At 48.1% G+C, this 21,462-nt stretch overlaps 1 protein-coding gene across 1 annotated transcript in view; it reads right to left on the bottom strand.

The window, feature by feature from the left end:
* Nucleotides 1–10,386: 10,386 nt before the first annotated feature.
* DNAH9 (dynein axonemal heavy chain 9) overlaps nt 10,387–21,462 on the bottom strand; it is a 155,723-nt gene continuing 144,647 nt past the window's right edge. The window contains exons 65-66 of the mRNA XM_066332140.1: nt 14,865–15,254; nt 10,387–10,672 (exon numbers count right to left, since the gene is read on the bottom strand). Of these exons, the coding sequence (XP_066188237.1) occupies nt 10,445–10,672; nt 14,865–15,254 (618 nt within the window). The 3' untranslated portion in view covers nt 10,387–10,444. The remainder of the gene's footprint in view (nt 10,673–14,864; nt 15,255–21,462) is intronic.

Genomic DNA, 21,462 nt, shown 5'->3' with positions numbered 1-21,462 from the left:
CTTCCTCTGGAGCTGCCAGCCAGCACACATCCTGCTCCTTCCCAGCACAAAGGGCCTCTGGAAGGTCTCCCTGTGGGCTGCCCTTTTCCTCGTGTCTTGCTGATCCACCTCCCTGAAATCCAGGCTCTTCTGCTGCAGGTTTAACCAACAGAACAATTTTCCCCAGCAGGACTGAAAGCATTTGCTTGCTGCTTGTTTGAAGATGGATGTGGGCAATGGAGTGCCTCAGGCTGTTCTCTTTTCCAGGGAAGAACCGGGTGCATCTTGATTTCCCAGTGCAGCCCTTTTGGCTGCCATGATGCCTTCGAGATCATGCATTATTCAAATAATTATGAATATTTCTTATGCATGTGCTGTGTGTAACACAACGGGGAGCTGGGAGGGTTCAGCCTGGATTTGAGGACGGGGCCACAAGGACTGTTTGGAGGAAGCCTTTGTGGTTGTCATGCTGTGATCAGCTCATCACAAGGCCATGGATGAGCCAGCAAAGGTGATGGCCAGGCTGGGGGCTCACTCACAGCAATCTCAGCCTATTCTTTAGGCACAGCTTAACATTAAACCAGACACTGTGTGCTGGGAAGAGATGGCTCCTGACAAAGCATTCCTTCACGCTCATCCCTTGTCAGCGTTAATAGAGGTGTTTTATTGTTATCTGCATCAGTTGCTCCATCCTCCTGCCTCCTGGCACTGCTCCCAGATGCAGAGGTCACCTGAAGTCGAGGAGATCCCAGCTGGCATTCAAATGTCTCATTAATTTGCAGAGATGCCTCTTGTTGCTCCCCCCACAGCGAGCAGTGAGGCTGACCCTTGGCTCTGGACACTCTGTCACGTGCCACAGGTCCCTGTCCCCTCCTGTCCCTCCAGCCCAGCAGATGCTGGCCCTGACTCAGCCCAGATGTTCCTACACCAAACAAGCTGGGGACAAATGACTCCCATGAGGGGACATGTGATAAATGGATTTACAGAGGACTCCCAAAGCCTGACAGAAGGCTCACACAGTCTTGTGCATCTCTATGCAAACTCTGAGATAAAATATGCTGGCTTACAAAGGTCATAGGATGGGACAGACACTGTTGAGAGAGAAACGGGACTGGAAACAAGGTTCAAATGATGACTTTGCAAATAGACCAGATACTTTGGAGAAATAGAACTATGGAAGATGTATTGTAGTAGGACCCACATGAGGTATTTTTAGATGATTGGCTTTAAGGCATTAACAGCATTGTGTGGCAAAAGCTGATAGGCCAGAAAACACTTATGATGGATTGTAATTAGGAAATAGTTTGGCTTCTGATTGTGATGGTGTGAGTTGTAACATCTGTATTGTCTCACCCTTCTCATGAGACTAAAAATGGAAGAAAAGTCTTTAAAATGCCTCTCAGGAGCCCCATCTCTGGATCAGGAAAAGGCAAAATCTGACAGGGCAGGTGAGGGAGGTGGCCTGGATGATGCACACAGGGACAGGAGCCCGGAGCTGTGGGCAGGCAAAGCTGGCAGCTGGGCGTGCTGACCACCAGGCCATGCTGGCTCCTCTGTGATCTCTGAGTGCAGCCACGATTTGTTCCCCTAATTAGCCCCAAAAGAACCTTCCCTGAGGAGTCAGGGAAGAGGGAAATCAGCAGAGGGGGCAGAGCACTGGGGAAAGCACTCAGTGTCCCCTGGGCTGTGTCTCTGGGTTTGTCCCTGCAATGATGACTCACCTCAAATGAAGGAGCAGAGGCAAAGACAATCTCTCAGCTCATCACCCTGTGCCTGCAGGGATGGGGAGCTCTCAGCTCTGCTCTGAGCCATTCACTAAACACGGGGCTGAACAAGGCTGGGCTCTCAGGAATCCCATCCAAAAAAAACCAAAAACCAAAGAGCTGTCCTCAGTTCGCTGCTGAGCTCTGAACAGCTTTTTCCCAGCTCTGCCAGGTAGATGTGCTCCAGCATCAGTCAGATCCCCTTCCACTTGGTGAGCCACCATCCTGACTGAGCCCTTCCTGCCAGGACCTGCCAGGCAGCCGTCCCCACCCACTCCCTCTTCATTTCCCAAAGGAAAGCTTTATTTCCTTGAAGGTTTTCTATTTTTTATTTATAATCAGCATACAATGTGTTATTAATTGAAATACCTCCCCTGGACTAAGCCCATAATGCAGTTACCTGGAATTGCATCTTTTGCTCATTTGACAAGACCCGAGTCCTATAAAGCCTCAAAGTCTGGCAGCAATTGCCTTGCTGGCCTTTAATCCAGCATTAGAGGGATTCCACGTGGCCTTTCCTTCATGTTCTCCTCATCCAATTTGGGCATTCCTTGTGGCCTTTTCATCTGGGTGCTTTGGAAATTCCCAGGGATCTAAGAGAATCTCTCTGGGAGTCATGGGCACACCAACATTGAGCCCAGGAGGTACCAACACCCTTGTCTGGCCACAGAGGGAAAGATTCATTCCCCACCTTCAGGGAACAGAGGTCAAAGTCTCCCAACATGCAAAGTTTACCTCAGAACCACGAGGCTCTGTTGTCCCTCTGTCCAAAGCAGGGATCTGCACTGAGAACGTGCCATGGTGGGACCTGACCCACTGGAATCCCAGAACTGCAATTTTGCCTGTTACAGGCTCTCTCCCACTGTTCTCAGCTTCCCTCAGCAATTTCCCACATCTTGCAGCTCTGCTTTGTGAAGAATTCTCTTTTTTCCCTTTGCAGTTGTTCTCCATTCAATTTTATTTGCAGTTGCTAACACCATCCACCCTCCAGGCTTTTAGTCAGAACTGCCTCTCTGCTTGTGGCTTTTTTACCTCCCAAAAACCTTTCTTTAGAGATCGTTTCACTTTTGTTCATTCTCGTTTCCCCCCTCTACAATTTTCCATCCCTAATTATCATTAACTCGGAGAACTTGCTCCTTTTGAAGAGCAGATAATTAATTTCCGGGGCTGACATCTTTCTCCACTGCAATCAGATCCACGTCTTCATTCCCTGGTGCCCTGTGTGCTGCCTTTTTGTGCTGGAAAGTGAGGGCTGATCTCATGAGGCTCTCAGCTCTCAGCCTGTGGCTCCCAGCACATCTCCTGGCACTAGTGCTGCGCCAGCTCCTCTCCTCTCCTCTCCTCTCCTCTCCTCTCCTCTCCTCTCCTCTCCTCTCCTCTCCTCTCCTCTCCTCTCCTCTCCTCTCCTCTCCTCTCCTCTCCTCTCCTCTCCTCTCCTCTCCTCTCCTCTCCTCTCCTCTCCTCTCCTCTCCTCTCCTCTCCTCTCCTCTCCTCTCCTCTCCTCTCCTCTCCTCTCCTCTCCTCTCCTCTCCTCTCCTCTCCTCTCCTCTCCTCTCCTCTCCTCTCCTCTCCTCTCCTCTCCTCTCCTCTCCTCTCCTCTCCTCTCCTCTCCTCTCCTCTCCTCTCCTCTCCTCTCCTCTCCTCTCCCCTCCTCTTTATGCCTCCAGCAGTGGGAAATGCTTCCCTGCAAGGGAGTATCTAACAGAGAGAAGCACAATGTGAAACTGGGGAGCAGCAGGGGCAGGAGAGGGGCTGGAGCCTCACAATTTTGGTAACAAATGGAAGGGAAAGGTCAGCAAGGAATTCATTTATTGGTGAAGAGCTCAGAGATCTCACGTTCTTGGTGTGATCCAAACACGGACCAGACTGAGGTTGGATTGATGATCTCAGAGCTCTTTTCCCACCTTAATAATTCTCTGATTCTATGAGATAAACCTTTGAATGGATCCAAAGCAGCCACAGGTCACTTCTCTCACAGAGTGGGCAAAGGGAGGCACAGAGGGAATGGCCTCAGCTCCTCCCCAGAAATGAGCCTGGAACTATCACACCCCCGAGCCTCAGGGGTCCCCAGCTCCTCCAAAAGCTGAGCTGTGCAGGGGAAGCCTCTTCCTCCTTGGCCCCTGTAATGGCTTTATGTTTGCTAATTTTGGTTTCTTGTCTAACACATGAATTTTTAGTGGTTTGAGTGTTTACTAGAATTATTTGCCAAAAAAAAAAATTCCTAAAATTCTCTTAATTTTCTTTAAACTTATGTAACCCAAACCCATATTCCTATATTTAATTAATTAATCCAGTTACCAATTTCAAAACCATTCAGTAATTAATTTTTACTGTCCATCCCAAACCATTGCATTCCCTCTCTCTGCCCAGGGCAGCCCTGGTTCCCCTGGGCCATGGGGGGAGCAGGGAGGGTGGCACAGCTGGGACAGGCAAAGCCTCAGCACAGATTGAGGATGTGGCCTCAGGCTGGGCCAGGGGAGGCTCAGGGTGGACAGCAGCAGCAATTTCCCCATGGAAAGGGTGCTCAGACCTTGGAAATTCTCAGGGACATTTGGAGCCCTCACCCCTGCAGGTGTCCAAGGAATTCCTGGAGGTGGCACCCAGAGCTCTGGGGACAAGGTGGGGATCAAGCACAGCTTAGACTGGATGATCCTGGAGATCTTTTCCAGCCTCAGGCATTCTGTAATTCTGTGATCCTGTGTGATTATCCTGAAAATGCCTGGATGTGCCAAGGTCTCTAGGGTTGCTGACCCAGACAAAACTTCCCACATGGACATGAGCCACTTTTCCTCATGTGCCTTTCATCAAACCTCCCACAGTGCTACAAATACTCTGGTTTTCCCGAGGTAGTATTTTCCACAGCGAGGCTGGAGCACTGCACCAGCCCTTCCCAGGAACCTGAGGGATTCAGGCTCTGGATTCTCAGGAACATTGAACCAAAATACCAAATTCAGGCTCAGGGTTTTGCCTCATGGCTTCTGGCATTAATCAAAATTAATGCTTTAGGAGTTTCCCAAAAGTGAACCTGAAAGTTTGCACACATAAGTGGGTTCCAAGGCTTTTGGACCAGGTATTTCCAGCCTCAAATCACCCTCTCCACTGACAGGAACACCAGCACTGCAATTAGAGGGGCTGCTTATAACTCTACAAACGTCTTGTACAGCCTACAAGCTTTTTAAATGAGGCTCACAGCCCTGAACAAGGTAAATACATTTGTAGATTTGTTTGGGCAATTACAGTCATTTAAAAAACAATGCATAATAACAGACATGAATCTAATAAACCATTGCTAATTAAATGTATTAATGGCACGTTATGAAACGAATGCATCTTGCTGATATGTTATAGCTACTTTTGTGCTGTAAACACTCAAGTAGTGACAGGGGCAGAATTTGCATCCCTGGGCATTGCCAGTGCCCAGGAATAGCTGCAATTAATTTGCCCCAGTGGAGTCAATCTCCTGCCCAGGCTCTCCTTTATGTGCCTACTCCTGGTTTTCCTTTGCTCTGTGAGCAATAGTAGCAGTAAAATGGAGCTAGTTAACCCCAAAATATGGGACAAGGATACAAAGCATTTGTGAAGACTCTACTTTGAACTGTGCTCTTCTGCCAATTATAATTTGCAGCAGGTACAACATTCCCAGGCTGTGGAAAAGCCATTTTCTCTGTCCTGGGAGAGTTCAGTCAATTTTACCTGACATTAAGTGTTCAATAGCACAATTTCCCTTCTCTCGCTTTCATCTCTTTGGAAAATGTCACCAAACTGGAATTAACCAATTGACCACAGACCTTTTGAGGAGTCAGGCCCAAAGCAGCTCCATGGAGGCAGAGCAAGGCAGAGAGCCAGGCTGGGGTCCCCTGGGCACCCAGAAACACCAACCTGATGCTTTCAAACCTTGTTTGCTCAGCTGGGCCGGTGCTGGTGAAGGAAGGGTTGGGGTGCAGCAAGCCGGGGGAAGTTGGGTGAAGGAGTGGGGTTGGGATGGAGGGGCTACAGGACACCCTCAGGGACAGACCTGGACAATGAGACTTGTTCCAGTGATGGCAAAGTCACTTCCCAGGGTGTCCAGATTTATGGAAAAGTGAGCAGCCACAAGTTCCCTGCTGTCAAACTGCCTGAAAATCACAGAATCCCAGGATAGTTTGGGTTGGAAGGGATCTTTAAGCCCATCCCACCCCTGCCACGGCAGGGACACCTTCCACTGTCCCAGGCTGCTCCAAGTCCCAATGTCCAGCCTGGCCTTGGACACTGCCAGGTGTAGCCCTGTTTTGTCCCTGAGATGTTTTGGTTTTCCGAAATTCTTTTCTCAGAGAATTTTCTGTGAACAAGAGATAAGTTTTTGTAAACTGTAACTTTGTTTTCGTTCTTTTCCTTAGGAGGGACTTCTTCTTCATGTCCCTCTCATCTGACCAATGTGATTAAAGAGATTTGTCTTTGTTTCACCAAGAGAATTGGTCTGTGTAGAATAGTATAAAAGGGAGACACATCCTAAAAATAAGAGTCATTTCAGCTTCTGAAGTCAGACTCTGTGTCATTGTGGTGTGAAAACAGCATCAGCCAGGGATCAGGGGCAGCCACAGCTGCTCTGGGCACCCTGTGCCAGGCCCTGCCCACCCTCCCAGGGAGCAATTCCTGCCCAAAATCCCATCCAGCCCTGCCCTGTGTCAGTCTGAAGCCATTCCCTGTCTCCCCAGCCCTTGTCAATTGTCCCTCTCCATTTTTCCTGCAGCTCCTTTCAGGTCCTGGAAGGTCACCCTGAGCTCAGCCCAAAGCTTCTCCTCTGCAGGTGAACAATCCCAGCTGTGGCAGCCTTTCCTCCCAGCAGAGCTGCTCCATCCCTCTGCCCATCCTGGAGCCTCCTCTGGGCTCTCTGCAGCAGCTCCAGCTCCTGCCTCTGCTGGGAGCCTCCATCCCAGCCCAGGAGAGCAGAGGAAGGTGCACAAGGCTCTGCCAAGTGGGCAGCTGTCTCCAAGAGCTCATGGACAGAAAACGTTGACCTTTGACTAATGAATCACTGCTAATGAAAAGCCTGTCCAGCTGGATTTAATTGCCTGGTTTGGGCAGATATGGCTGGAAAATCTCATGCCTGTCAGATTTTTTTTCCACCCCCTAAAGCATCAAATTATTCACCGTCCTCTTGTAGCATTTTGCAGCCAACTCTTTCCTGTGATGATTTTCAAAGGATGAAGAATGAGCACCCTGGTGACATTTCTAGTATCTATAAATATCTCCCCACTACCCTGCCTGCCCAACTGGTGAATTATGCAGGGAGATATATATAATAAAACAATCGGATCAATTTTGTTGTCAACAGACCATTCTTCTTCAGCTGACAAGAGAACAGCTCAGGCTGTGGCTCTGGAAAGAGCAGGCAGTGCCTGGGGAGTTACTGAGCTTCTCCTTTCCTGGATCTACAGGGGCATCTTGGAGAGCAGCACTGGGCAGAGGGAGGCCCTGCTACGCTGGGAAAAGGAGGAAAGGTTTTAAAAGAGAAGAAGAATGAAGTTTAGGACAGTAAAAGTCTCCAAAATGGCAGGAAATCCCACATCCAGAGCACTGAGGATCACATGGAATCACAAACAGCATCACTGAGGTTGGAAAAGATCTTAAAGACCATCGAGTCAAACTTGCTCCAAATCCCCACCTTGTCCCCATCCCAGAGCTCTGAGTGCCACCTCCAGGAATTCCTTGGACACCTCCAGGGATGGGCACTCCAAACCTCCCTGAGCAGTTCCAAGCCTGAGCACCCTTTCCATGGGGAAATTCCTGCTGCTGTCCACCCTGAGCCTCCCCTGGCCCAGCCTGAGGTTGTTCCCTCTCCTCCTGTCCCTGTTCCCTGGGAGCAGATCCCAAATTCCCCCCGGCTGTCCCCTCCTGTCAGGGAGTTGTGCAGAGCCACAAGGCCCCTCTGCTAAAAGAAACCTTGAAAATGTCCCAGTGAAGGACTAATCCAGCATGATGGATTATCTGGAGCACAATGAACTTCCTTCTGGTCCTTCTCTTTCGTGTTTAATTCAGCAGTGCTCTCTTTATGCACCTGAACCTCCTGCATGATGAAATGCACAGAGAATTTAAAGTGCTCAACTTTGCAAAGCTGTGGGAAGTGACCGGTTTACATTTCACATCTAATTGGCAGGTTTTAATTTAAATTGGGAGGGATTTAATTTAATAGCAAAGCTTTCCCCAGCTAACAGACCTCTTCTAGCAGGTGCTCATTATATGGGATACTCTACAGACTGTGTTTTCTCATTTATGGGTTAGAGGCAATTTAAAAAAGCCAGCTTAAGACAGCACTCTCCCTTCCATTAGATATTTGCAGATGGCTTTTGCTAAGCCATAACTAGCTCTTTCATCATTAATTTTTTGGGGCTGTGCCTATGGGACAGTGCCTCGCAATTAAACCAAGTTCTCATCAGGGAGTTTTCTCTCCTTACCTTCATCCAGAAGTTTGTTGTTTTCCAGGACTGCCAGGATAAGGATTTTGGATGTTCTCATTCCTGCTGTGCTGCTCAAGGCAGGAGAGTTCCTGTGGACCTCCTGCAGAGCCTGGAGGACCTTCAGTGGGAGCAAAGCTGATCCTCTGCACTGGCAGAGAGTTGACCATGTCTTCTGCTGTGTGCCACAGCCACCCATAAAATCCCTCAGTCTGAGAGGAGGCTCTGAGAAACCAAACACTGCCCACAGAAATGCTGCCCTGCTTTAACCCCAGCAGCAGCCAAACTTCCCCAGCTCCCTTCCTGCCAGAGGGGAAAAGTGTGAAAATTCCCGGGTTGAGGTAAAGGCACTGTGATAGGCAAAGCCAGGAGTGAATGGTGCTTCCAGATGCTGCAGGGCATGAGCAGGGCAGAGCTCGGAGAGGGACACAGCACTGCTGCCTCCTGGGTTCCAGTGCCACCATGGGAACGCTCAGAGCAGCATTGGCTGATTCTCCCCCTTCCCCAGCTCGTGCTGAACACCTGAGCCCATCCAGGGCCAGAGCTGGCAAGTGGGGACCTCTCCCCACTCCAGATGAGTGGTTTTTGTCAAGGTGCTCCTTAACTCTGGGGGTTAATCCAGGTGAGAGGGTTTGTAGTGTCCCCAAAGGAGGGTCACTGTCCCTGCTGGAGACCCAAATCTGCCCCTGAGATTGGTACTGGGTCAGGGTGAGAGGGTTTGGGGTGCTCATGGGTGCTGACAGCCCTGAGCCAACCCCTCTTCACCCCTGGCACCTTCCCCTCCCTCCTGCCAGTCTCCCTGGGACCTGCCACCAGCTCAGGTGGCAGTGAGTCCCCAGCTGAAAACCCAGGGCTGCTGGCGTGGGGAGGGCTGGGAGGGTGAGGAGAGGAAGAGCAAATGTCCCACAGAGGCAGGGCCTGCGTGACCCTCCAAGGACAGAGAGATTGCCCAGGAAAAGCCCCATTTCCCCAGGAGCCAGCCCAGCTCCTGCCACTCCCAAATCCACGTGCTCAGTAATGCTCTGTGTGACTGTGTCACAGTGCCCACCCAGTGGGCTCCACAGTGTCACTGTCACAGTGGGTTCCATTGTGTCACTGTCACACTGGGCTCCACAGTGTCACTGTCACAGTGGGCTCCATTGTGTCACTGTCACAATGGACTCCACAGTGTCACTGTCACAGTGCCCACCAGGCCACCCCTCCATGCCCTCTGCACCAGGAACACTTCACTTCTCACTGCTCTCCCATTCCATTAATGGAATTAAGCCCCCAGTGACCCACACGGTTGTGTTCCTCCTGTGTGAAATGGATTTGTAGAGAATTTTTGAAGCTTGAGAGAAGGTTTACACAGTATACATCTGCATGTAAACTTTTTAAAGTTTTTAAAACACCTCTCAATTGCCCCATCTCTAAGTAAAAAAAAAAAAAAAAAAAAAAAAACAAAACATAATCCAACACCTCCCACCTGACCCCTGTACCCTCCTCACCGTGAGTAAATCTGCAGCTCCCAGAGACTATTCCAGAAACAATTACTTTTATTAGCAAGTATCTATCACCACAACATATTCCTCCTAAATAATCCCTGTGCTGTACTTTCACTGTGGATTCCATTAAGTGCATTGGATATTAAGACCATTTTCAATGTTTCTAAGATTTACAGGAGTGTTAGCAAGGAACAGCTTATAACCACAACATCTGCTCACCTCCCAGCTTTCAACATCACCCACACAACAAAGAAACACTCAGGGAGGGAAAAGAATAAATTGTAGAATTTCACAAGTCATTGCACTATTTAAGTGTTTTGGAGAAGGCTACTGATTTTAAAACTACTTTGGATCAGGAAGAGAAATAAAAATTAGATTTAAGTTTAGCACTCTCTGGGTGTGATATATCAGGCTCTGGGCTGGCATCTTCCAGTGCAGCGACGTAGGAATTACAGGATATTGATTTACAGCAGTCACAGGCCTGGGCTGTGTCACTCTGCACCTCTGTCACCTCCTCACAGGCGCTGTCTGGGTCACATCCCCAGGACACAGAGACAGCCCCAGGTACATAACTTGGGAGTCCATCAGAGAGACAGAAACTGGGTTAAGCCCAGCATTTAACTGTTTAACCTGTGTGACAAAAGCACTGTGAGGGGTGTGCAGACCTCACTTGGGAGTCCATCAGAGAGATGGAACTTGGGTCAATCCCAGGATTTAACTGTGTAAATTGTGTGGCAAAGGCACTGTGAGGGGTGTGCAGACATCACAAGGCTGTGCTGGTGCCTTAGGGCTGCAGCAGCAAGGCCACCCCAGCGAGCACCCACTTGGAAGGCTTTTCCTTGGTTTTGAGGTTAAAAGTCCAGACGTAGGTTGGTCCTCTCTGGCGTGTTTTGTACAGAGGACATGGGTAGAGGCCCCGGGTGTCCTGCTTGTCCTCAGGAATGGCCCTGATGAACACGACAGGCATGGCTGGGGTGAGCTCCTTCAGCCTGGCGTCCGTGATCGTCCCGGCCTGCGGGGAGAAGGAGACAAAGCCTAGTCACACCTCTGAGGGCTCCAGCAGCTGCTCTCTGATGTGCCTGAGCCCCCGAGATCCTTCTCCAGGCTGCTCCTGCTGGGCAGGGTCAAACAGCTTCTCCAGGGTGAAGGGATGGGTCTCTCTGGGGAAGGAGGGTCTGGATCCGACAGCTCCGTGTCTCACCACAACCCTCCTCAACGGAGAGCATCTCAAGGGTCCAGCTGCCTGCACTCTCCCCAGATGCTCAAACCCTCACACCTGACCTGGACTGGTGTGGGAACAGTGGGAACAGTGTCCCTGGCCCCGTCCAGCCACAGCATGAACAAAGTTTCACTTCTCTCATCCTGGTTTCTGCTGGGGCACAGCTTGAGGCCATTTCCTTTTGTCCTATTGCCAGGGAACAGGGACAGGATAAGAGGAAAAGGCCCCAAGCTGTGCCGGGGCAGGCTCAGGTTGGACAGCAGCAGGAATTTCTAGGCTGAAAAGGTGATTAAACTTTGGCAGGGGCTGCCCAGGGAGGTTTGGTGTGCCCATCCCTGGAGGTGGTGCCCAAGAAGGGCTGGAGGTGGCACTCAGTGCCCTGGGCTGGGGACAAGGGGAGATTGGGGTACAGGATGGTCTGGGGGATCTTTTCCAGCCTCAATGAATCAGGGATTATTCTTATGCATCCCTTTCTCAGAGTATTGCCAGACCAGAATCACCTCGTGGGAGGTGCTGCTCATAGTGAGGGTGAGGGTGGATGGAAAACAGCCCCAAAAAGCGCCACAGGCTTGTTCCCACTCTTATGGATGCAACCAAGAGAATTCAAAATGACTTCTCTGAGGGAATAGCACCATTAAATATCAAGTCCCATTATTCTCCTCCAAGTAATGCCCTGCCCAGCAGGCTGCCCAACCCAGGAGAGGGAGACAACCCTGCCAGGACAAGAAATCAAGTTTGTTTCTCTAATTTGGGTCTCTCTGGCATTTTCTCTCTCTCTTCCTGACAATAAAATACCCTGCACATCAATCCATTTCCAGAGAAAACTGCCTAATAGAGGCTAGAGAGACCAAATGAAAACAAATAGGGAAATGGAGACGAAACATTTCAGCACTAAAGAAGCTGCCTCTCACTGCAGCTGAGCTTCACATATCATCATTATCCCAAATGCTCTCGGTTCAGACTTGTGGGGTGAGATTCAACCTCTCCAGTAGTTTATTTAGTACTGCAAATGAGCAGAGAAAAATCATCCCTCTTGCCACACACCTCAGTTTAATTGTACTAATGACATATGCTATGCTCAGCTAAGATAAATCCAACTCTCATTTAGGATTTTATATTTCCAACGTGCTGAACAAACATTAAATTATTCGTATAATACTTTGCAAAGTAGCTATTTATGAAACATTATTGTGAACTCTTGTTAAATCCACACCTTTCATTTTTGAGACTGGGTTTTGATCAGGTCTTTTTTTTTTTTTTTTTTCTTACTGCTGAGAATACTTCAAATGAAATTTCCAGGAGATATTCTACCTGTTTCTGGGTTAACAAGAGCTGAAATATTCCTGAGGTACCTCTGTGTAAGATATCATTTTGTTATGTCTGGGCTGATTCTCATTTGCATTTTTTATCGCTCTCACCGTCAGAAATTAATTCTGCTCAGAAAGCAATTCTTCCTGACGAGCAGCACAGCTCTCATGGTACAAAAACCACCATTCTGTGCCTGGAGAGCTCAGATCCTGAAGGATCCTTCACTTCTGCTTGTCCCAGACTGCCAGCAGGCAACTGAGAGTGGCAGTGCCACGTGCCACCAGGGCTGAGGGCACAGAGCACTGTCCCAAACCAGGGCTGGTGACAGATGGGCCCAAACCCAGAGCCTGTGACCCACAGCCCTGCAATCCCTGCACGGGGAGGGATTCCTCACCCCACAGCCCCTTTGGGGTCAGCTGGCCCAGGGAGCCCCAGCACGGCCTGGCTGCCTTTGGGATGGAGTCACCTGTGGGTCACCAGTGGGGAAGGGGGACACAGAGCCAGCAGGGAAGGGGACATGGAGCCAGCAGGGAAGGGGACACAGAGCCAGCAGGGAGCACTCCAAGCTGCCCCCCAAGTGGTGGATGGAGACAGTGGTTTCAGCTGGACAAGGGGAATGAAAAAACTCTTCCCTGTGAGGGTAATGAGGCCCTGCCCTGTGGCTGCCCCATCCCTGGAGGGGTTCCAGGCCAGGTTGGATGGGGCTTGGAGCAGCCTGGGACAGTGGAAGGTGTTCCTGCCATGGCAGGGGTGGAATGAGATGATCTCAAATGTCTCTTCCAGCCCAACCAGTCTGGGATCCTGTGGTTCCATGGCAGGGGCTGTGCTGTCCACAGCTGCCAAAGCCCCATGGAGCACATGTGGTGTAAAACCACCCCTGCCCTTCTCCCACCATACTCCAACCCCCTTGGGGAGGGGCAGGGCACACTCCTGGCATCAAACTCTCTGTTGCAGAGAGCAAGAAAGCCAAGAATCAGTCAGCAGCTTGAGATAAATTGTCTCCAAGTGTCCCCAGTCACAGCATCCTTCTGACTGCCACTGAGTCCCAGTGACTTTAACAGGGCTGCTGCAACAGATCATGTGCACCCAAAATAATCTGCTTAGTTTCATTTCATCTAATAGCTGCCTGCTGTTTTGTAATGAATGTTTTATAAATTTAAGACACCCAAGGGCAAACATAAATGTTTAAATAAATAGAAAAATGTGAGTAGCAGAACATAGAAGGATTTTTTTTTATTTTTTTTTTTTGAGGAACAACCTAAATATGAAATATTCTTTTAAAAGTGGAGGGGTTCCCCAGAGGAATTCTTCTAAACATGGCCTGCCATTTTTATCAGAGGATTAATTTGGAAGGAGTACAACCCAAAAGAGCTGTGCACCTGTTTTAAAAGCCCTGCATCCATTAATGCACACTGGTACTCACTGGATAATAGGTAAAATGAATAGCTCCAATAGGTAGAAATGATATTTCAGTGTGAGCAGCAACCCATAAAAATATCCTTTTCCTTTCTGAAATAAATTGAAGCATGATACCCAGAGATTATGAATGGCTCCATGAACATAATTGCTCAGTATCTTTCAATCACAAGGAAAATATAATCAGAAAAACACATTTACTGGAGTTGGGATGGTCTCTGAAGACAAATCCCATTGCTGGATGCAATCACCCATGCCAGTTATTACTGGAGAAAGGCAGAGGGGAGAAGCCAAGTATTTCCCAAAGATTTCTGGCTTTGCACACCAAAACCTCTCCCTCTTCACTTCCAGCATTGCCTGGAGATGGGTAAACCCCAGAGAGAACTCATTTTCTAGTAACAGTGACAAAGAAAACACAACAGAGGCACTGGAATTTTCTTACATGGAGTATTTGATAATTCAGGACTGGGAATTTTTAAAAGCACTCTCTGTCCTGGTGTGTCCAGCTGATTTCTGCCAGGTTTTTAGGGCAGCAGAAATCCACTTCTCCCTGTGGTAGGGGCTGTGATCTCCCAAGGGCTGTGTGTGGCTTGGAGAAGGGGACAGCCAGGGAACTGTGGGGCCAGAGCTGGCAGCTGGACAGGGCTGGTCCCTGCTCTGCTGCAGTGAGCAGAGCCCAGCCCAGGAGAGCAGAGATGTGACCTGACCTACGTGAGATTCTCACTGCCATCTTCCAGCAGAATTTTGCCTACATTCCCTGTGGCTTCCCAAACCCAATTCAGGTAATTTCCAGAGCAAAAAACAGCCTGCAGCTTTGAACTCCCCAAGGATGTCTGATGAAATGACATCCATCAGGGAGCTCACAGCCATCCCTCATTTCCTATCCTTCATGGAAAACCATGGCAGAGAGGGAGGTGACAAAGAGGTTGGATATTAGGAAAAGGTTTTCCATGGAAAGAATAATAAAGAATTGGAATTATCTGCCTGGGGAGGTGGTGGAGTCACCATCCCTGGATGTGTTAAAAAAAGACTGGATGTGGCACTCAGTGCCATGGTTTAGTTGAGGTGTTGGGGCTGGGTTGGACTTGATGAACTTGGAGATCTCTTCCAACCTGGTCATTCTGTGAATTCTGTGATTGTGTGATTCTGTGTGATTCTGTGTGATTCTGTCGTTCTGTGAAATAAGTGCCGAGTGTCAGATCAGAACTGCGAGGCCACACCTGCAGCTTCTCCCTCAACCCCAGGGCCCTGCAGAGCTCACCTGAGCATCCCAGCGTGCTCCCTCCATGAACAGCCCATGGATATAGGCCCCTTCACGAGGAGCACTGGCAAAATCCTCTCTGCTCTTCTTGGTCACGTCACACTGCAGCGTCATCTTGTCCAGGGGCCACTTGTTCTTCCGCGCCGCGGTCTGCATGACGGCCGTCAGCATGGACTGGGGGTTGAAGAACCCTCCAAGCCACAGCGTGGAGGGCAAGGAGAAGTCCCTGGTCCAGGCTTCCAGCTCACTGATGCGAGCCAGGAGGTCAGCAAACCACGAGCCCAGGCTGGCCGTGGAAGGGTAAGATCTCCTCACCCAAGACTCGGGCACCGTGTCCAAGAAGAGGGAGTTGTGCAAGGTCTCCATGTCACTGGTCATGGTCAGTTCCCCCTGGTGACAAATGTGGGAAATATTAAAGGTAAGGAGACATTTAGAAATCTGTGGAAGCAGGCCCCAAAACCAGAAAGAAATGAAGAATTTAGAAACAGCTGTAACTGCAAAGTTTGAAAGTAGGAAAAGTTACAATAGTACAGCAAGCAAGGACATGAAACAATAATCTGAATCTTAGGTTTGGCTGGGATAGATCTTATGGCTGCAGAAAAATATACTTAAGAGCACAGTAGAAAGTTTTAGGCTTAATAATGGAATATTGTTTATTGTTAATAGAAAGCACACCAGCAAACATTGTTTGAAGCAGGTGTCTGTGTGCTTTCAGTGATTGGTAGAACAATTGTCTGTAAGTGTCTTGGGTTTTGTAACCAAAAAAAAAGGTTTATTCTATTCTATCTGTTGAAACCCGGTTGGGAGGTGGGTTTTTTCCCTCTGTTGTAACCCCAGAGGAGAGGAAGTGGCTGCCTTTCTGATAACAAGCCAGCTGTTAAAACCAGGTGGGGCATTGTTTCTAAACTCTGTTCACCCTCCCATTATCTCCATGGGGATATCTCCTGTTAATGTGCCATCAAGTCTCACCAATGACATGACACATTACATCATCCCACTGTGAGATGCTCCACCCAGGGAGGAGGAGCTAAACCATTCCCAGCTAGATAAAAAGGAGCCACAAGTGTCACCAGACATCCAGTGTTCTCACAAGACTCCCAAAGGAGACTGGACCCATCTTTGGACCCTTTTTTCTCTACAGGATCATCTCTGCTCCAAACAGGACCACATCTGCCACTCCAGGAGGGCTGACTTTGGACTGTTTCCAACACCCTGACCAGCAGGGAGTCAGGGTATATTTCTGACTCTGTCAGTGGTCTTTTGTATTATGGCATTTATTTTGTTTTACTTTTTTTCCCTTCCTATTAAATTGTATTTTAGAGTTGGAGTGTCTCACTGGTTTTGCTTTCAAACCACTACAGTAAGTTTTAACAATATGTTATCAGCTGGAAAACTTTTAAGATGCTCTGTAACAAAGAGATTTTTGGTTGCTGCTGGCGGATGTGACCTACTGCCATCTTTCAGAGGTGTAAAACCCTGTCATGAGGCTGATGCCATAATAAAGGTTCAAGGAACCCCTGGCAGTAGCCCTGTCCCATTTGTGCCCAAAGACCCAACACAACAAAGGGCACGGTCAGCATTGACAGCTGTCCAGCTGAACCTGCTTAGGGGCAGAGGACACAAGGGAGAGCACAGCACCCCACACTGCTAGTCACGTGCTGTGGGTGACTTCATGGGTTTGGGGTTTTCCTGCACATTTTCCTATCGCATATTCCTGCATCCTGCTGTAAAAATACTGCTGGGAGGAAAAGCTGTGTAACAGTGACAGCAGCAGGAGTGTCCCTCAGTTGTCCCAATGTTTTCTCTCATGGACTGGCAGACTTTCAGGGGTGTAAAACTGTTTTCACTCACTGCCAGGGCAGGATACTGGAGTTTCTGATGATCTACTCTAAAACTGTCCAAATATTTGTTATGTCAAGTTTTATTCTCTTCCTCTCCACCACTTCCTCTCACTCCTCCCCTCATTTACCTCTCTGCAGTGCACGATTTTCTTTTTGACTTCACGTGTTGTCTGCAAATGTAATCACAGCTCCTTCCACAGCAGGGAAGGAGCACAACAAAGTAAGATATGATTCAGCCAAGTGAGATAAAGAGCGAGGTTCGACTTTTCCTTTGTGCAGCAATTAATTAGTTTTAAAGCTTTTAGAAACCTGTATCAGTTCTGCCAGAAGAGCTGAATTCCAGGACATTCCACTGGAAGACAACGTGAGGGGTGGCTGAGCACTGGAGCAGGTTGTCCACAGAGGCTCTGGAGTTTCCATTCCTGGTAATGTTCAAAACCCACCAGGGCATGGTCCAGAACTGTCCCTGCTCAGGATGGGCTTGGACCAGACAATGTCCTGACCAACCCCTCTGTGGTTCTGGCTCCCTCAAACCAAGCAGGACACAAAGAGAAAACCTGCAAATGCCACCTCAGCTTCCCTGTTATGGAATGATCTCCACAATTCAAATCTCTGCACGCTCTGTGCTCAGCTGGAGGGGTACAACACCTCCCTCCCCCCACCAGGACTTTGGAGACCCACAGATAATGTCCATCACTGCTCTCCATTGTAAACACTTCCTTTTGTTCCCTTATCATCTGGCCAAAATTCATCTGATTTACAATTTCTCTTTGCCTCAGGCTAAGTGTTTTTGGAAAGATTAACTGAAATCAGTTGAGCCATTGCTGAGAACAAGGGGGAGGGAATTGGGTCAGTCTATTCACATTAAAAGATTCCAACTGTTCTTTCCTAGGACTTCAGTGCCTCCAGCCGTGAGGTCAGCAGAGGTGCCCTTTGCTGGGGCCACAAAAATCTAGGAAGCTTTAGCAAAAGTTGAAATCTTCTTAAGTAGCCCCCAGAGTTGTTTAGCAATGCCTGTCAGAGCCCAGCAGTTAAAGATCTCTGCAGTTTGTTCCTGTGCCGACCATGCCCTGTGGGTCACAGTGACAGCTGAAAAAGACCTTTAATATCACCAAGCCCAGCTCCATAATTGTGACTTGCACAAGGTGTGGCAATTAGATTTAATGTGGGGAAGAACGTGCTGTCTAATATTGGAGGGGATGCAAATAAACCACAAAATTAACCAAGGAATCTGTAACACAGGGTGCACACCTCTCCCCAAACCCTGCCACAAAATCATGGCAGGGGAGGAGATGGGATCTGCAGAAAAGGCTCCTGAACCTGATGGGTTTCCCCATGGAGAGCAGATTTCTGGTGGATAGAGAAAATCCTGAGTACAAAAGGTTTAGAATGGGTTTCGAAGCTAAAACAGCAGATGAGATTAAATAAAAAGCTGGAAGAAGCAGCATTTGCAATTAGCACTAAAATAGGAACAACCTCCTCCCATGATCTCCATCCTCAGGAGAAACTGGACACAAAGAGGAACTATCAATGGGCTAGGCTAAAGTCATGGCAAGACCATGCAGGAAGAACAAAAAGTCCTGCACTGGCCACAGCAGGACCCTGAAACAGGAGGATTTTGTGCTCCTGGAACTGTTTTGACGTGTGTAAGGATATGGCAGAACATGTGCCAGCAGCCAAATTGATTTAAAGACAACCCCCCTTCGATCATATATCATGTCTAGTTTTACTTTCAGGAAACAAATGAATTAGCAAATGTAATTCTCAGCAAGGCTTGAGAAAAGCAATTTTTAAAGCCTGCGCACTCAAGCATGCTTTGAGTCTCCTGTGAGGGTTCAAAGCATCTCCAGCAGCAATCTCATAGAGTTGTCCAAACACAATTATGCATAAATTTGCATTTCAGATGCTGAATACTAAAGTGCATCAGAAATTATTCAAGTTACTTTTTAATATTTTTTTTTCCCAAACGCTGGGAGTAATTTTCATTTAAAGACACCCTTGAAGGAAATCCTAATCAGCCTACAGCCATTCCCTCAAGATGAGCACACTATAGGCACAAACTGTTTCCTCAGTTCAGGTTATTTTCACTTGATACCCAGCTTGCCGATCAAAATTTGGTCTTTGTTATTTTACAATATATATTATCCTCATTTTGGAGGCTCATCCTTCACCCAAATTGCAAACTAGAGGATCTGCTGAAAAAAAAAAAAAAAGAAAAAAAACGAGGCTGGTACAACATTAACATGCAAGTGCTTCAGCCCAGCCTCTGGTTCCACCCAAGCCAGCCAGAACAAAGGGCTTTGAAATGCAACATGCCAGTTATTTCTGATGGCTACCAGTCTATTGCAATTTCTCTTCCTCCTAATGGGATGTCTCCTATTTTTGGACCAAACAATCACTTTCCGCTAGGATGACACCATGAATTATTCAAAAATTCAAATTAGGCGTGACATTTCCAAATCGCCTTCTTTTGGCAGATCCTTCAGTCAGTTAAAAACAATAAGCCTTGTTTTTTTCCGGGCTTGGTTTATTCTCTGCTGAGCTCCGTGGGGCCTGGCTTGTAAACTCTCCTCCTCTGAGTGCTGTCAGTGCAGGCCCCCAGCCCCAGAGAGGAAAGAGCTTTAACAGTTCTTTAATTGTCAGGAAGGGCAACTAAAGCAGAATTTCTTCAGTTTAAGGCTCAGACATCAAGTCAGGGCAGCATCAGAAGCATCAGAAGGAGCCATCAGCCCTCTCTGGCTGTTCTGTGCTCCCCAGGGTGTGGGAGGTGGTTTGAGGGATGCCGAGCAGAGTTTTGGGTCCTAATTCAGCTCTGTAGGGACCCACGGGTGACCTTTGGCTGCAGACACAAGAACTGGGCTCAGGTTGTGCCAGGGGAGGTCTGGTTTGGAGATCAGGAAAGCTTTCTTCAGGCAGTGGCTTGTAAAGCACTGGCACAGGCTGCCCAGAGCAGTGGTGGGGTCACCAACCACAGGCTGACAGAACATTCTGAGCTAGAAGGGGCCCCCAAGGATCATCCAGTCCAACTGTCAAGTAAATGGCATGTCCAGGAATTGAACTCACAGCCTTGGTGTGGTTCAATCAGCACCAACTGAGCCAAAGCACCCTTGAAGTGCCCAAAAAACCCCATTTGGATCTGGCAGCTGGGGCCATTGTTTTGGCCATGGTGAGCACCTCTCCAGGTGTTTCTTCTCCCAGGTAACAAGTGACAGGGCAAGAGGAAACAGCCTAGAGTTGTACCAAGGCATGTTTAGGGTTTAGACTGGATATCAGGAAAAAAATTCTTCATGGAGAGGGTTGTCAAGCATCAGCACAGGCTGCCAAGGGCAAGCTTGGAGGGAGCCATCACATCCATTTGGATGTGGCACCTGAGGCCATGGTGGTGATGTTTGGACTTGGTGACCTCAAAGGTCTTTTCCAGCCTTAATGTTATAAATGCATATTATAAAGTCTTGGCTTTTCACAAATATTAAAATGAATACTGTAAGTATAATTGTACTGGGTTATGTTTTATTAATAGAGATTAGAAAGGTGATGAATGTATTTCTTGATTGTAACAAAGTGTTAACAAGTAAAAAGACTGGGATTTTTGTAATATCTAAAGTGACCAAACCAGAAGGTACAGAGAGGGAAAATTTTCCACATTCCTGAATTGATAAGATTGAGACAGCAGTGAAACAAAAGCTACAAGAAGGAATTCATTGATCTCTAGGTATCAGAAAGACTACCAGGTGTCAACAAGAACTTTATCTAATAAATTGTTAATTTGGTACAATGGGGCAAGTTTAGAAGGAAGGGGGGCAAAAACCAAGGGAACATCTGGACTCAAAAGAATGTTTGAAAAATGCATATGTAAAAGGTTAATCCTTAAAAACAAGGATTTTGAAGGAGTAAGTGCTTTTCTGGTGAGGCACCCTCGGCCGAGATACTTTTGCTTTTCTGTTTCCTAATTGTCTATTTTTATTTTTTATTAAACTTAGAGATTTTACTAAGAGAGTGAAACTCGTTTTTCATACTTAAGGACTCCATGCTCTGTGAATATCCCTCTGATGGCCTCTCAGACCCTTCAGATGTGTCTCTGCAGCAAACACCAGATGAAGAAAGGCCAAATGCTGCTGCTCTGCTCCGCAGTTCTCCTCCAGTCCCAGCCCCAGAGTATCTCTGAATCCCAGCTCAGGGACTGAGGCTGCTGCAGCCCTTTTGAGGAGCCTTTTCTGCAGATCCCATCTCCTTCCCTGCCATGATTTGTGGCAGGGTTTGGGGAGAGGTTTGCACCCTGTGTTACAGATTCCTGTGGTTAATTTTGTTTGTGGTTTATTTAAGCTCATGCATCCCCTCGTTCCCCAACCAATATTAAACAGCATATTCTTCCCCACATTAAATCTAATTGCCACACATTGTCCAAGCCACAATTATATCTTGTTTGGGGCTCTGGGATTGAAACATTAAATCACTTCTGTTTACCTGTCTCAGGAAACGGAATTTTCAATTCCACTGCCTTATGCTAGAAAATAAGAGAAATCTGTTTATGATAATTGACTACATAAATATCAGCTTCTTTCCAAATGGGCTGCACACACTGACCCACCAGGAGTATTCAGGATATCTCTCCTTTAACGAGCACCAGCAGCAATTGCAGTGCAGACACATCTGCAGCTGCTGGCTCCAGGGTGCAGCTGGGATTTGGGAGCAGCTTGGTGCCCAAATCCCCAGCCAAGCCTGCCCCTCCTCCTGCAGGGTGGGCAGCTGGAGGTCTC

Source organism: Sylvia atricapilla, chromosome 18 (assembly GCF_009819655.1).
Source record: "Sylvia atricapilla isolate bSylAtr1 chromosome 18, bSylAtr1.pri, whole genome shotgun sequence".
NCBI lineage: Eukaryota > Metazoa > Chordata > Aves > Passeriformes > Sylviidae > Sylvia > Sylvia atricapilla.
This window is presented reverse-complemented; position numbering and strand designations above follow the sequence as displayed.